This window comes from Dermacentor variabilis, chromosome 6 (genome assembly GCF_050947875.1).
Source record: "Dermacentor variabilis isolate Ectoservices chromosome 6, ASM5094787v1, whole genome shotgun sequence".
NCBI classification, from domain to species: Eukaryota; Metazoa; Arthropoda; class Arachnida; order Ixodida; family Ixodidae; genus Dermacentor; species Dermacentor variabilis.
In genome coordinates, this window is record NC_134573.1 from 129,371,621 (window position 1) to 129,388,817 (window position 17,197).

A 17,197-nucleotide genomic window follows, 5' to 3' on the forward strand; every position below is an offset into this window, starting at 1 on the left:
TTAGATGCAAGTAAAAGTGGGCGAGGGTGTGACAAGATGGCAGCTTCACGAGTGCTGCCTTCACGCATGAGCAAAGGCAAAGAGGGGTAGGGGAGCAAACTCATGGTAACGCGATCAAGTACGCGCGATAGGACAAGGGGGAGGGGGCGGAGCGGGGGAGGGTAAGTTGGCACACATCTCGATTTATGGCGCACGTCTCGGCCATGGCTGCACATGGCTGTAAGTGCGGCTGAGCCTATACGCAGTCGTGCACCCTGTTTTAGAGGCAATTTGTCACATGTGCAAAGAGTAAGCATGTCAAGAGGGCGTGGCACCTTGTAAGCTGTCTTCACACATGTTTAGTATTCGTGGTTGCGTAATCTCGAGTTTCGGTGACCCACTGGTGAGAGGCAGACGATGCATTCGCTGCCCACTGCCGGCGATTTTTTTGTTTGCGTCGTCCCAGTGCAGGCAATGCTATCAGCCGCAGGGGCGGAGTGCGCGCGAAAGTGCGGCTGGCTCTGCTTAATTCGAAACACCGATGTGAAGATATCGTCGTCATACGTGGCATGAAACTGTATCATTCGTCGCCGACACCCAAATTTATCAAAACAAATGGTTTTCTCATTCAAGTTTGCTTTCATTCGATTGCCCAATAATTCAGAAAATTCAGCAACCACTTTCCGTGTAAGAAAAATCAATCGGCGACTGTACTTATTTGAATAAAAAGTACAATTTCAATACAACAAAATTTAGATATAACGAAGCAAATGGCCAATTTTGCTGACTTCGTTATATCGAGGTTTAACTGTATTTCAGACGATTATTTGGACTTTCTGATGGTCTCCATGGAGTCCGTGACATGTTCTTTTTTTCTTTTATCTGGGGCAGCTGAGGCTCTTCTGATAAGCCGAACTTCTGATAAGACGAACGAGTTTTGATGGTTCCTTCGAGGTCGCCTTAAAACGAGTCTACTGTATTGACACATCTGTCGTACTCCTCTGCGCTTACACCTCTCATTAATATTCTGCCCTCGACAAGCATTGTGCATGGCCTTAAATCCTCGTAACAAAGAAAGTAACAGAACCCAGCCACAGCAGCCACTTTTCAATGGAGGTGACATGCAAAAACACCCCTGGCACTTAGATTAAGATGCAAGAAAGAATCCCTGGTGGTCAATATTCTGGAGTCCCCCTCTACAGCATGCCTCACAATCGCTACATGGCTTTGGAATGCAGCACCTTAGAGTTTAATTTCAGAGAGTGACAGAGAGAGCTAGCAGCTACAGGCAACGAGGCAGCTACAGGCATGAGGCCGTGCGCAACACACATACAATATCACTGCTACCTGGCTAACTAATCTCTGCTACCTTAATGACTCAAACAATCTTCGCGTCATTTAGACTTCAACTTTGTGTTGACCAGCAGCATTTTTTTCTTCCAGTAAAGGTAGCGTGTGTGAAGAGTCAGCCTCTTTCCTCGGTGCAAAGGGTGCCCACATGAAGGTCACTGCAAGGAGCATGCGTGCTGGTCTTACATGAAAAATAATTTATTCAAATAGCAAATTGTTTGATCAAGCTAGAGGAAAACAAACAGGCTTATTAGAATATATATCCTGACAAGTCGGAGAATTTTCAGAGTGCATCGTCATGCTGCCATGCCATTTTAAACACGTCGTTGAAGCAATGCAGTAGTTACTCCTGTTATCCAGCAATGTTTTGATGCGCCAACCCTTACCACAACTATCTCAACATCCCCCCTTCATCTAGTCATTTCAAAGTACTCCAGCAGTGTTATAAACCTATTGTAAGACAGCTACTTCACTCTACAGAGGCTTCAAAGAGGCTCCAGCACTTTAATGGAGCCTGCCTACTGCTGTTAAAAAATTATAGGCTTTCACGTGCCAAAACCACAATTCGATTATAGGCCACGCCATAGTGGGGGACACCAGAAATTTGGACCACCTGGGGTTCTTTCATGTGCACCTAAATCTAAGTACACGGGTGTTTTCGCATTTCGTCCCCATGTAAAAGCGGCCCCCGTGGCCGGGATTCAATCCCGTGACCTCATGCTTAGCAGCCCAACACCATAGCCACTAAGCAACCAAGGCAGGTCCCTACCACTGTTAATACTTCCATTTATGTAATACAGTTTCAGTACTCCCTCTCACAAACTCTCTATCTTTTCTGAAATCTGCATATATTCCCTGCAGTGCTCTGAAATAAACAGTCAAAGCTACTGTCATAAAAAAATATGACAATGCACCAAATGCTTCACATTAAAAGTCTGCTTTTACATTAGCAGATTATAAATTAAAAAGAAAAAAAGAAGGGAAGCAGGACACACCAGTGATACCAGTCATCACACTCGTCACAGCCGATCATGGGACTGCCATCGTCTGGTTTGGCGCACGCGGGACATATCCAGATTTTGTTTCCTCGTTCATCCTGCAAACAAGACGGTTGTCATTAGGCCTACAGTCAAACACAGTGCCTATCTTCCGACATTCTACACCTTCCCCAGTACAGAGCTATACAGCAGGGCCACACTACAGAAATTATTTTGGAAATAAGGTGGCTCTTTCAAATCGAATTAACTACACATGCACCACAATGTACTGCCTTTGTAAAAAAATAAAGTAAAGCCGCTGGGAGCATCACTGTTGCCGAGTCCTGGGTGCTTAGTGTTGTGTATGTGAAACAGTGGTCTTAGTAATGTGGTTAATAAGTGTTATAAAGCTCTATCAGGCAAGGATGAGAGACCATCTTCTCTAAATCTTTCAAGCAGTGCAGCTGATGCAACAGGAGGCTAACTATGTGTCCAGTGGTTAACTGCAGTCATGAACTTTGTGGCTTTGTTTCTTGTGACAGAAGCTGCACTTACAACACATCCACAAACATATGTAACATATATTTTTTATTTGCCGTTCCATTTATTGGACATGCCTAGAAAAAGCTCTTGCAGAAAAGGAGGGAGGGCAAATGAGTTTTTTATCCTGAGAAAGGGAAAGAAATCTGCCTTAAAGGTGTCCTGAATCACCCTTTGGGCTTGGTGAAAAAACGCAGTCTGCTGATAGCATATGCTGCTCTGAACATCTCAGCCAAATTTTGCAGTTGTGTGCAGCGCATGGAGCTCACAAGCGGAGCACAAAGTCACATATTTCTCAAACATTCTCTTTTCAAATGAAACTTCGAAGCTGCCGGCAGCTTGTATATGTCGTCATATGCTAGATTCCCATAGACAGGTACCATTGGTGGACAGCTGACACCAACCAAGAAGTGTGTTTGGATCAGTGCGCTTCTTCGTACAGTTACGGTGTATATATTTACTGGCACAGCATAAACAGGCTGAAGTAAGTGAAAACCTGCTTTTGGATTGCAGCAAGAGTTATGTACTTTGAGAAGAAGCCAACCATCATCTGCTCCTGCTCGGCCACGGCCACCTACGCAGAAATTAAACTTTGGTCACCCTACTTACCAATGTCGTAGCCATTGGGTTTCACTAATTTTGATTAGTTTTGAACACTTCACCGGCCTTGAAAGGTGTGAAACTTAAGGTCAGATCACAGGTCCACTTGCCAGCGTGCACTCATTATTGAGCTACTTACAGTGCTTCAAAATGCACAAGTTGGATGCAACTGCTATCTGTCAGTCAAGTTGGTGCAGAACAAAGCCAGTCCCGCACTACGTAGCAGGGCCACACTGGAGTAGATGAGTACGAGCGTGCACTCCAGCACTGTCGTGCACAAAGCAAATGGAGTGCATATGCACTACAGTTGGAAATAGCTGCTGTCTGCTATGCAGCGGAGATACTATGGCCGCAAAGAGCCACCACAACAAGCCCGCTCGTTGAGCTCACTACGGTTCGCTAAGGACAACCACGTTTGGCGTTTAGCACCCCAATGTATGCTCCAAAATCGGAAACAGTGGCGTCTAAGTGAAAATCGAGAATCAAGTTTGAACTGCACACCACGGTGACGTTCGTTCAGAAGGTGAAGCATTGTGGGCTCACCCCGCAATGGCACAGCCTTCGCAGTGCAAGGCATTGAAGAAGGAACGGGAGCACCGCAAAGGAAATCAAAGGTGATCTGTGGTTGCCAATAACTCCACTTCTTCTGAATGCATTGAAGCACTTCTTGCAGCAAAGCATTTCTGAAATAGTCTAAATGCATTTCTCTACTTCGATAAAAGGTGTTTCAGGACCCCTTTAAAAAGATTTTGATAAAACAACATGAGTGTGCTAGCGAGGAAATATGAACAGATCTCTCATCCCAGTGTCTTTATGCCATACTTATATCTATAAATGAACCATGAACAAACCAAACTGTGAAGATGTTCACACAATTATTTGATCATTTGCAGAGCAGAGGTGATTAGAAAAGACCAGTATTTTGAAACAAAGTCACATACAGTTAGGGCGCCAAAAAGGACCCCAAGCAATCCAATCCATTTCCTATCAGGTATACATGACATTAGTTTCAATTGAGACATCTGGAAGTTTTAGAGTTACCTCCTAGGGAGCAAACTTACAAAGAGAAAATGTAAGGGCAAAAAGACATGTGCCGCTGGAAAGGGGGACGGTGGGAGGAGGGAACAATGTTTGACTCACGACCTACTGTATACGGGGTGACCTGCGCGTGCGGCACTGCACCAGCGTCACTGATTTGCTTTCGCTTGTGTGGTTTTCTTTAGTTTTCCAAACTGCCTCCGCGAACAGTGGCGCTAGTGCTCACCCCCACCTACCCCAACCCCGTGGCCGGCCGCACGCATGGGCGGCAAGCATTTTCAGCGAGGGCACTGAAGGACGCAAATGCACACGCACGAAACAATTGATTAGCTGAGTGCTTGGTGATCTGTTGGTGTCGCTAGATCTCGTTTACCAGATTATATTTCAGTGACTGTGATTCTCAGCCCTGTGGGCGCTGGCTTTCGTGTTTGCGGCTTATTCATGCACGATGGTTTACTCCTGCATACCATTGTGAAAGTCAAGTGGCCGAGCATCAAGAGGAATTTCATTTCATGAGTTCCCCGTGACCGATATTAGGAACCAATGGTTGAAACCTGAACAAAAAAAAAATTGGCTGGGGCTTAGCTAAGGTTAAGCCCGGATATCTCGAAGCGAAAATGTTCGGTGATGCTCACGGTTTAGGTTATAGTTATGCTTTATGATTTAGCCTATGGTTATTCTTACGGTTTAGCTTATGGTTATGCTTTATGATTCAGCCTATGGATATGCTTACGGTTTACTTATGGATATGCTTATGGTTTAGGTTATGGATATGCTTACGGTTTAGCTTATGGTTATGCTTTATGATTTAGCCAATGGTTATTCTTACGGTTTCACTTAATTATGGATATACAGTGGTAAGCTTATGGTTATGCTGTACGTGTGCCTTGTGTAGTTATGCAAATTGCTTATCAATGATACATACCATAAGTTATGCAGGATTATTAATCTTCTTTATTCATCAATGTTGGGCACATTGTCTTGCGATTTCTGTACAGCCATAAACACAGCTCTCTGTATCGGTAGTATCACTCTCTTCTCCTTCTATGTTGAATGCTCACGCCTGTTCTCTGGCAAGCGGTTATATAGTCGGCCTTCGTGATAAACACGCGCTTGCGGCGAACGTCAAATGACGACACATAGCGCGCGGCAGTGGCCACCTGCACCGACTCCGAACACACTTATGGAGCCAATTCTGACATACGCCGGCTCGCGCGAAGCTCGGTGTTGACTAGCGTAGTGAAGCTTTTCGTTTCCAAAGCCCAACTCCAGAAAAGTGCTTAAAGTGTAGCGACTATCTGTGTGATGGCACAATAAAGCGCCCTTTGAATTTTTCAAGCTAGACTTTCGTTATCATTTGGTAAAGCGGCGTAAATAAATATGTCAATAACAGCACATTTTTACGATTGTGGCATGCACTGCAATTAAACCTACTCATGTTCAGCCGCGCTCTCAACGGCACGCCACTTCAGTGAACGTGCCAAATGCAGCAAAGGAACATGTGGACCCTGCAAAGCGGTACGTAGTGCGTTCATTGCGTCCGGCTCGTGACTAGCGAAACCTACAGGAGAATGAAGTGCGGGCGCGCTCAGGCCTCGGCTAGCACGGAAAGTGCACATCAGACCATATTGGCATCACAGCACTAACCAACATTTTAGCAGACAATGAGGGAAGAAAAAAAAAGCTCTAAGGGATTACACTATTTCAATCCTAGCAGCCGCGCGGCCGCGTCTTCAAAGTAGTTTCAAATTTCATTGCACTGCACAGCGAAGATACCAAATATCTGGGGCATGTATCGCATGTATCGACGTGCATTTTTCTAGCCGCACTCCGTCAATAATGTGAAATGCCGAGTTTACTGCAGCTCCTCGGCGAATTTTTACCGTCATCGCCGTACTCCTGAAGGCAGGGCCGGAGCATTTCGGGCGTTGCTGTGAGGGTCAGCACTGGCGCCCCCTACCGGCACGCTTGGTCCCTACTCAATGATCACGTGGTATTTCTTTGGCCGCGCGCTGCCGTAGGTGACCACGGGATGCGCAGGTCGCTCTTTATACAGTAGGTCGTGGTTTGGCTACTCTGACAGGCAGCCCTGCTCAAACCAACAAGTATGCGGAGGCTGGCATGTCCTGAGCCCTCACCACAATGGTGCCAACGGTCTCGGTGATGACCATCCTGGCCGTGGGGAGAGGAGAGGCGGCCTCGGCCAGCTGTGGTTGCTGGGAGGCAGGGGGTGCGGCAGCCGCACCCTTGGAGGCCTTGGACGATGCCTTGCTGCCCCGGCCACTTGCCTGCGGCTGGGGTGGCGGAGGCGCAGCCACAGGAGTCAGCACTGGCGGTGACGGGCTGCGGGCTCGCACTGGAGAGGACGGTGGCGACGCTGCAAATGGGTCCGGGGGAGAGTCACCCCCACCGCCTTGGGCCAGCGCTTTGAAGAGACTGCGTGCAATTGGAGAGCAAGGTCACGGAAGGTCACAAGTCAGTAAGTTTCTCAAGTGTACATCGCTTGGAACAGTGTTGTTTACAGCAGAGGTCACTTAGGATGGCATAGACCTCCTTAAAGACAATCTTTATTTTCCTCTAAAGTTGCAACGTTTGGGGGCTAAGTTCAGTTTCTGATGACTTCAGTACGCGTCTGCTAAATTGAACTGAGAATATATATGAGTGAATTTCTTGGCTCTGTTCACTTTCCCCTCGGTGGGAGCTAAATGCACTGCAAGTAAGCTTCTCTGCAATGAATGGTGGCATGGACAAAATAGTGCTTCAATTCAAGCAAAGGTTGGAAAACCGCAGTTGTTGCCACAAAACTGTGCTGTGTGGCAAGGTTTGCTTTCCATTTCCTGAACATTTGTTTTCATTTGTTTTCAGAGCTCTGCGCACCATTTTCTTCTATACAGCTATTCAGACATATATGTTTGAGTGGGTTCACCACCTTTGTAGGAAAGTCGAAGTAACATACAGAATGAGGAAACTTTCACAACAGACAAGTTCACTACTGTGCTGAAGCATGCGCTTTCAGAGTAAGCCTGATGTTGCTATGACAGAGCTGCATACGAAACAGCACTGGATAGCAGCCACTTATAGGATACCAGTAAGCCATTGCCATCAGGAACTCAAGTTTCAGAGCATTCATATAACACTTCCAGTGATGCTTTTGAGCTGAGTCATGCTACCAAAATGATGTGAATATAACTTTGCGTGTTAGAGGAAACGGTGTTAGCTGCATAGCAGTGCTTTTAAGGCCCTGTTGCTTCTCACTAAGGGTATGAATTTTAAAGCAGTGTTCACTAAATGGACAGTCACCAAACAAGGAAAGCAACCCATCCAATACACAGTAGCAGCCTTCTATGTAAATGAATAGTCTCAGTACTACTTCAAGTTTGGCGCTGTTTCATTCTTCACTGTCAATCTGAATTTCCGTGGGTAGCAATTAACCATATTAAGGTCAATGAGGTAAATATACAGTGCCGCAAGCGAGTCTAAAATGGCTGATGCCGTATATTTACTGTGCCCTCTGTACATTTAGAAAGCATACCGATTTCCTTTTTTCTTTTCTGGCATGTGCTGCCACTATGTGGGAATACAGGTAATTTTTTTCTCGCGCCTCCCTCTCACGGTTTTCGGTGCACGGTTTGTTTTAGAGCTAGTTTGCTGCGGTGTGTCTATACACCACCGCTCACGCATTGGCGTGGGCGGGCGGGCGGCGGTTTGGGTTTTGTTCCGCAGGCGGTTTCGGCTTCTTGATGGCTGCCTCGTTACTAATCGCTCAAGGGGCGGCCGCCTGTTTCTCACTCGTTTAGTGCTCACAGGGGTGAGCAGAGGAAGGATGCCGCCGTGCACGTGTTTCCTTTTCTTTTCTTTCTTTTCTTTTTGTTTATCTTTTTTTGGGGGGGGGGGGGGCTTGCAATATCTAATTGCATCTGACTGGCAATAAGATGAAGATTAGCGGAAGTTTGTCACACGTTTTGCTTTTTTGGAGGGCATACAACCACAATTTTCTTGAGTGCGCTCACGCAGTTTGATTACACTATGGACGTAAATATTAGTCTAAGAGCAGGAACATTTGAGACTTGTGAAATATTCTCGTGTGCACATATTCTAAGCCTTGAACTATAACAATGCATCAATTTTTAATACTTATAAGTTTGTTTGTTTTGTATTGTTGTTATTCATGAATAAAGAGTACATATATACCAACGCAAAATATTTGTTTCTCACTTTACGGTCACCATAGAAAAATTACGGTAAATTTTTTTCGAAACAGGTCCCTCAGAAGAACTGGAATCTGCAGTAAAACGATCGACCCTGGGCGGTTGCATATGGCGAAAAAAATTGACCCTGAAATCGTTAACAAAAGCTTCCGATTACAACAACTAGAGAGTTCTTGAAGATGCTTTTGTCCTGTAGTGGGCTTCGTTCAGCTGGTGAAGAATGTGCAACTATTACTCACATTTTTGTTGCACTGGGCTTGGGAGTGCTTCCAAGCTTCACAGTGATCTTGGGAATGCTATCGTCCTTCTTCTGCAAAGAAAAAGTTATAAGTAATTTCAAACTTTCTTTTGGTAACATTTATAACTAGATCTGAAAGACCTAAATGTGCCCATTGCAAATAAAATACTGCATCATCCCCATCAGTAAATGAGAGCCAAAACGTTTTACTTGGGCAAAAATACATTGGGTACAGGTTTTAAAATCAAGTTAGGTGTTCAAGTTGCACTTGCACTAAAATTATTTCTACATAATGTTTGTGCTTTGAGACTGTTACAAGTGCTGCACGGCGCATGTAGGCACAGTGTCACAAAAGCTTGCCCATTTAGGAAAACACTATGCGATAGAATTTACTCTGAAAGCTGGTTTTGTTTTGCCTGGTTGTTACTGGTCACCTGCTACGGAATTCTTTCACCACCTATACCAAAGCACTTTGCTTCAAATGTGCCATTCCTTGGCAACACACAGAAGTAAATCACCTTCTCCTCTTTTCCCTTCTTCTTCTCTTTCTCCTTGCCAACTTTCGTTTTCGTCTTCTTATCTGCCTTGGTCTTCTCGGGGGCCTTCAGCTTGGCTTTCCCTTCTTTCTTCTCCTTGGGCGGCTTCTCCTTCAGCTTCTCCTTTGGCTTCTTCTTCACATGCTCCTTCTTGTCGACCTTCTTCTCCTTCTTCTCTTTGGCTTTGCTCTGCACGTTGATCAACACCAATTGATTAGCTCACGAAAGCAAAATGCTGTCAGGGTCACAAAGACGTCAAGAAACCCACAAAAAAGGGCACGTGTAGTACAGGCACCTCCAGTATACCCATACATAGCTTTACCACAGACCGTCACTTGCACACACAAATGAGACGTCACGAGTGCTCAGTTGCATATTGCACCAATCTCCACTGACAGTGCGTAAAGCAATACATGCATTTCTGAGCCACAAAGGGCATGCTTTAAAGAATGTGCTAAAAGTAGAAAAAAATGATGTTCTGAGAGTTTGAGCACAAGCTAAATAACTGCAGTTTCTGTGAGTGGATGCTGCCAAGATTTAACTTTCATGCTTTTGAGAAACAGTTCTAGCTTCAGGTATGGGGAGTTTCCCGATTTCACATGAAGCTCTTGCAGCTTAGGGGTGCACACGCTCACAATACGAAGGTCTTGCCTAAGCCCTCTAAGTGTACGCTATGTGCTACATGTTCTACGTATGTGGGCAGCTCTGCTTGAAACAAACACACGGCTCAGAATGATCACTTGTCTCAGTCTGCTCTGACTGCAGCAGGGTTCCAGCTGACCCTTTACGACACAAGATGAGAAATTACTACTGTCTGGTTATCCCCGTTCCTTGTCTTCAACCATTTTAGCTTCATGTTCACACTGAATGCCCAGCAAACATGGAAAGCCCCCAAAGAAGCAGGCGTGCACAGCATTACAGCTGCTTTGCAGCGCTTAGAAATATTTGTTCTCTCGAACATTTGCAGTGCATTTATGTGGCAAGTTTTAAGTCTGCTCAACTGAAGGTGCTTTGAGGTTGTGGGCATGTAACTGTTCCTCAAGCCATATTCACAAAGCGTTTAATATGCATATATTCTAATTGCCACAGATACAGTTAGTCAACATACTGATTGCATAGCCTGCTTATCAACTGCCGTCATGTTTGTAATGCTTGCAGCAATAATCAAAGCCAAGTTCCTAACTAGATCTCTTTTTTTTTAAAATTAAGCAATAACATGAAGTCTGATGTGATAAAAACCAAAAACCAGCAAGAAATGGCAAGTTTTCATGCAACCGATAAGTTCCCGCAAGATGCATTTCGCCCATGCACTGACAAGAAGGAAAAAATGTCCTCAATGACCTTGACGACACGTCTTACGGCTGCTGACAGCCTGCCCTTCCTCAGTCCAGGCTGCTTGTAATGAAAACATGAGATTTACTGCAGTTTTCTCAAAGGACAAAATATCGAAGTTCTAACGGAGCAAGGAAAGCAGAGCAGTATGACATTACCTTCCAGTATTTGTCCATTGAAAACTGGACAAGAAAGCAAGGAGAGAAAAAGGAGAAAAAAAAAAACACTGTTAGTTTAATGAGATGTGTTTTCTACATGCAGGCCTTAGACAAAAGTGCCAGCAATGACTGAACCCAAAGAATAACACACAACAGTTGCAGCAGGTAACTCAGCTGTAACTCATTTTGAAATTGCAAGTTTTGCCCCATTAGATTGCTGTTTCCATCAAGCCATGTATGCTGTATAATAGATCATTCTGTAGTAATGCAGCTCAACTACCATCAAAATAACTATGCCAAAAATTTGCAAAAACAAGACGATTTATGTTTTCTTTTAAATAGGTTATTGTCAGTGCGTTATAAAAAAAAATGGTGTTTCTTGCAGACACTTTTGAGAACTTACACAACCTTTTATGATGCCAGTATAATACTAACGCATGTAGCGTATTCAGCACATTTCCGTGGCACAGTACACAATACATGTGCATCATTATTATTTAACCCTCTGCAGTAATATGTGAGGCCCCTCCCAGCATGCAAAAATATAAGTTCCAGTCAGACATCTGGAAGCGCCCAACACAAATGCACTTGTGTCTACTGGTGTTTTTTTCTTCGTGTTTGTTGAGGCACCTTTCAGAAACTTTTCAACAGTTAATACCTACCCCTCGCAGCTTCTGTGCAATGGTAGAAATTGCTTAGCAGTACACGAAATAATTTGAGCAGACCCTTCATGGCACAAAGCAGCAAGAGGGTAGCAAATGACAGAAAACTGTCATGTGTTCAGCGACTCTGAAGATGATTTTAGTACCGAGTAAGAATATATTCCCTGTCCGATAACTAGCAAATGTCCTTGGATGATAGCACTGAAGATGACCATAGCGAGAGAGGGGCGCCCCTTGTCCAACCCCAGTGGCAGTGAAACAGTCGAGTATCCACCGCTGCTGTGGGAGGCAGACAATGCTGTCACTGTATACGGGACCAGCTGGATACGGTACCAGCCAATACGGGACCCTAATACTTAGGAAAGACACTCACCCGATGAGAAATTGCCAGCATAGGATCAGTAGGCATTTTTTTCTTCTTTAGGTATGTACAGGGCCCCCTTTCAAGATGAGAACCCGTGTAAGTAGCTGAGCACTGGGCCAACCAAGAAACATCTCTACGCATGAGAAGAACTTGTTGGTTCCAGGGGGATTTGAACCCAGTACCTCCCGCATATGAGGTGTAGGCTCAACCATTTCACAACCATTGCAGTGTGGAGACTGTACACTGTACAACAGCCTCACAAATAAACAAAAATTTCTGAAATAAACCACTTCGTGTGCATTTGTTCACATGAGTGCTTTTTGTCGGTGGCGTCTAGACCATGCAAAATATTTCCTGACTGCAATGACCACGATGTGGGTGAATGCTCCTGACTTTGTGAATTCATCTGCTCTATTTCAGCAGGCGAGTAAAGCTTGCACTGAACAATACAAACGATGCAGCAACTAGGAAATGCACTCAAGGCCTTTATTATAAAGAGACAAAACCGCAGGTTGATAGCTGAAAGCCCTAAATATTCTAAGAAGTCGTACAGTCCCTAGGCTCTGCTGTCTCCATACCCTAGACATGAACAATTGTGCCAAGGACCATGCTAATATGCATAGCAATGCAACTCTAACGCTCACCTTTTCACCATCTTTTTCAGATTTAGAGAAGGATGGCTTGTCTTCATCCATACGGCTCGTGGACGGCACAATAGGGGGTATGGCTTTCTTTTCAGCCAAAGTCTTGACAGCGAAGGGGCTCCCACCAAGCACCACAGGACCCATAAGGCCTCCTCCAGGGGGAGGTGCCGTAGGTGAGGATGCCGGCGACATGTCATCGCGAGAGGAAGGTGGTGGCACAAACAGCGGGGGTGTTGGGAAGTGGGAAGATGTGCCTGCCCGAAGCTGTGAGGAGAATGGAAATGCCGGCAGGAAACCCTGAGTCGGCGGTGACCCAAAGGCAGGAAACTTCGGCGAGAACAGGGGACCAGAAGGTTGTTGCTGGGGCTGCTGCAGCTGCTGCTGTTGTTGGGAGAAGGGAAACACACCCGAGAAGCTGGGTGCCGGTTCTGGGGATGTCTCCGACCGCTGGGACAGGGCAATGAGAGGAGATGCTTTCATTTCCGGTGTCTTTGGAAGCCCCTTTTTTGGGGATGGCGTTCCCGAAGTTGATTTGTTCTTGCCTGACTTCTTCTTGCCCTTAGTCTTTTCTTTGGACTTCTTTTGTTCGGTGTTGACAGGCGGGCCCGGAATATGCTCTGGTGAAGGTTCCTTGACCTCTTTCTTTGGAGCCGGCGAGCCCACCAAGTCCGGCGTCTTGGGCGTCGGGGGAGGTGACGAGTCAGAGTCCGTGAAGTCGTAGACATCCCTCGGCTCCAGCTTGCGGTTCAGCATACCAGACATGGCTGCCTCCAAGGTCTCCCTCTTCTCTTCAAGCCGAGATTCCTCGCGTGCCTTCTGAATCACAGCGTCAATACACTGCTCTATGTCGGCCAGCCGGTTCTCCTTCTCCTGCTTGCTAAGTGTCTCAGGTGAGTCATCAATCACAAGTCTTGGCTCTGGGGACTCCTCGCGAGAAAGTGGCTCGTCCTCATACGGGTCATCTGCAATCACCGCACTTTCCTGCGCAGCAGCAGCAGCTGCAGCGGCAGCTGCATTCAGCTTGCTGCGTTCCTCCTCTGCCTTGCATGCCATCACTTGCAGTGGTGTCATGGTTGACAGCATGGAGGGAGGAATCATGGACGTCAATGAGAGAGGCAAGTGAGGAGGAGACAGCACCGGTGGTGGGGACGGTACAAGTGGTGGAGGGACGGGAGGAGGTGGAGCAGGAGGCGGTGCTACAACAGGTGCGGGGGGAGGTGGTGTCGGCATTGGTGCAAATAAGAAGGGAATCGGAGGTTCAGCCGCTGCGGCTGCTGCTGCCTGCTTCTTCTTCTCTTTCTTTTCTGCTTTTGAAGCTGTTGGACTCTTGGACTTGTTGAGTGACTTAATCTTGGCAGGCTTTGGCGTCAGCCCAGCCACGGCCATCAAGCCTCCTGTACCTCCTGGATTCCCCAGCTTGTTCTTGCTCTTTGACTTTGACTTGGAACTGTCCTTGCTCTTGCCCTCTTTACTCTTTCCCTCTTTGCTCTTTCCTTCCTTGATCTTACCCTCTTTGATCTTTCCTTCCTTCCCCTTTCCCTCCTTGTTCTTGGACTTGATCTTGGCCATCTTGCTGCTGCCATCCTTGGAGAGCTTGAGCTCCTTGGACAGCTTGAGTTCCTTGGACAGCTTGAGTTCCTTGGACAGCTTGAGGCCTTTGGCAAGCTTCTTTTTAATCTTGAGCATGGGGTTGCTGCTTGAACTCTTTTTGCTCATGAAAGGGACGTAAAGCGGAGCAGCCTTCTTCAAATGTGTGTTCTCCTTGTTGTCCTTTTTGCTCGCCTTGGCCTTCTTGCCATCCTTGCCCTCTTTCTTCACTTTTATAGTTTTCTTGGGCTCCTTCAGCTTCACTTCCTTGTGTGGTACATCTATGCTGTCTGAGGAATCAGAGTCAAAGGCCATGCCAGCCGGCAGGGTTTTGATGAATGACGATGGAGCACTCGGCTCTGGTAGCTTGCCCTCTCGAGCTGGCGAGATGAAGCCCGAAGGTGTCATGAACACACTCGTCACCTCTCGCATGGGCTGGCCTTCTTCCTCCGTGCAGAGCCTGCAAGACAGCACTTAGGAGTTTTCTTCCAAAGTACTACTTGAACAGCAAAGTTTGGGCATTTCTGCAATATCACTTCAGTATACTTTGTGCTATTGGTGCCAAATGCAGTACTTTTGCATACAGCAGTAAGTATGCAAAAGAATAACTGAGAAAATACAATAAATGACCAAATTATCACACATGCACACCTTAGAAATGAACAGGAAATGTTGCACAGGCTCGAGGTGAAAGACAAAATGAAACACCCTCACTTAGATTACTGACAAAATAAAAAGTACAATAGTGTGCAATACATCCATAATGACATACCCTGTATATGTCAATATATTCATTCATAATTAGCCGTAGTAACCCTAACAGCATAATAAACTGCATATAATTATGCAAATCATTACAGCACAGGCCACGGATGATCCTCCTAAAAAAAATTAACTACTATCACCCCCTCCCTCACTCACTATGAAAAAGTGTCTCTTCGCCCACAAAAGAAGAGGGACACTATCTTGCTTGTCCCATCAGTTTGCACTGTTTTCACTCCAAGTATCATATACCAAATAGCCAAACAGCAAACCTTCTTGAACTGAATTTCTAGCAGTACACTCAGGTTTCTTTCAACATTTTATCTTCAAAACCCATCTTATGCCTGTGTCTGACTCTTTTCCTCGTCCTAAAAGCTTGTGCTAGTTTTTTGTTCTAAAGAAAACAATGCTGACTGACAAGGTGACCTTTAAATGGGCATGAGCAGTTGCCTAATAACTTTAGACCTCACCTGAAGCGCTTGGGGTTGGGAGTCTCCGTGCCATCAGCATTTCGCTTGGTGGGCTGTGGACTTCCCTGAGGAGAAGATAGTTCCTCGCCAGCACTGTTGGAAGCCATATCTCTTTTCATGCCATCAATGCCTGACCCAGGAGACAGGAGCATACTTTCCTCCTCTAAGGACAAGACAAAAAGATGAGCATGTTGATTAAATGTTTTTAAATACTGAATTCCAAGGAACAAAAATCATACTAAAACATAAGGCTTGCATCAAATCAAAGAAGTGAAATGCAGACCAGCCAACATTAACAGTTGTAAAATGCTACGGTCAAAGCCAAAGAAAACACTAACAATTATTTTATTAGGGTACTCATGATGGCGATTGCTTATTTTTAAAAACTTGAATTTGTTCTGTAGAAGTGCTGTGCTCTGCTCTGTAATCACGATACCAATAATCTGCACCAAAGACAAACGGAAATGTTTTAAGTTTATTCATAAAGCATTCACATAATGGCAGCTGAAGATTTAGTTATTTTTACACACTACTTCAAACACTAGGTGGCACTAATGTGAGCAGGTTTGAATAATCCAGAGGGTCCAAAAAATAATTCTGGAAAATTGGTCTGAGAGTGTTTTTTAATTCAAATTTGCCCTAATCTGGCCACAAAGGAGCAACTGTTAGGGTCAATATGAAGATTGTAAATGAGCTCTGAAAGCCTGCCATTTTACGATGGAATCATAAAAGTTGGCAGGTATGGAAGTGACACACCACTTGATACCACTTGTCACTGTAATTTCCCAAGATTTACCCATGTCAGGTGAATTAGCTGCTATTAGCTCAGTGACAATGACATCACGACAGGGAATCACAAATACCCTTTCCACGGAGGCAGTTTCTAAAGCAAACAAACTAACAACAAGGAGAAGCTTGGTTTGAAGGAATTTCTCTTAAGCCGCTTTCAGTAGACCTGGTGTGACCACAACAGTGACATGATAATGATACACGATACACAGTTAACGTAAAAATCAACTTTTAATATTAGCATGCTAACAGTGGCACATTATGTCACAGACATCATTCAATGGCTTCATGATTCCACCTCTCATGCCATGTTTTTCTCTGGCAATTTGGCATCTGTTTCAGTTCCTCAGATGTCCCAATTTCTGCAAGTTAAGTACAATATTAAACAGGTCTGGTTCCTCAGTCCCAAAAAAGTCATATTTTGCCCAACTTCCATGGAGCCTGTTGGCGCACAGAAAGAAACCATCTTTGTGCTGGAAAGATGGTTTGCCCCTTCGGTGCTCCAGAACAAAAGCAGTGATACTGTCACATTGACAGGCATATTGTGAAGCCAACAAGAGGAGACGTGAACATACATAGGACCTCTTCTCTCATGGTCAGGTTGTGGAAATGGCAATGTGACGATGAACATGTGGAAACACAGTGCTGTCATGATATGACAGCAGTAAATGACAATCATGCACATTCTTACAACCACACTGAATTCCAAATCATCCTTGGCAGCATTTCTCATAAGAAAATAAAGCTCATCAACGAAGGGTCAAACTCATGTACAACACATTTGTAAAACCTAGGTCGGATACCTCTTCCTCTACTGCACTTATTAGGAACGGTAAAGTTACACGAAAGACACATATGGAAGCAAGACACCCACTGGCTTTTGCTTTTGTGTGTATCTTCCATTCAAGTCTCTCGTGCTGCTTTACCATTCCTAATGGCAAACCAAATAGCCGAAGCTTTTAC

The 17,197-nt window shown here is 45.2% G+C and overlaps 1 protein-coding gene across 2 annotated transcripts in view; it reads right to left on the bottom strand.

Moving 5' to 3' along the window:
- The window catches only part of LOC142585217 (uncharacterized), a 28,848-nt gene that overhangs the window by 9,851 nt on the left and 1,800 nt on the right, over positions 1-17,197 (bottom strand). Inside the window, exons 3-10 of one of the 2 annotated variants that reach the window (XM_075695791.1) lie at positions 15,446-15,608; positions 12,627-14,673; positions 10,957-10,980; positions 10,808-10,858; positions 9,449-9,655; positions 8,932-9,002; positions 6,623-6,920; positions 2,325-2,425 (exon numbers count right to left, since the gene is read on the bottom strand). In XM_075695791.1, the coding sequence (XP_075551906.1) occupies positions 2,325-2,425; positions 6,623-6,920; positions 8,932-9,002; positions 9,449-9,655; positions 10,808-10,858; positions 10,957-10,980; positions 12,627-14,673; positions 15,446-15,608 (2,962 nt within the window). The remainder of the gene's footprint in view (positions 1-2,324; positions 2,426-6,622; positions 6,921-8,931; positions 9,003-9,448; positions 9,656-10,807; positions 10,859-10,956; positions 10,981-12,626; positions 14,674-15,445; positions 15,609-17,197) is intronic. The other variant, XM_075695792.1, reaches the window with a different exon arrangement.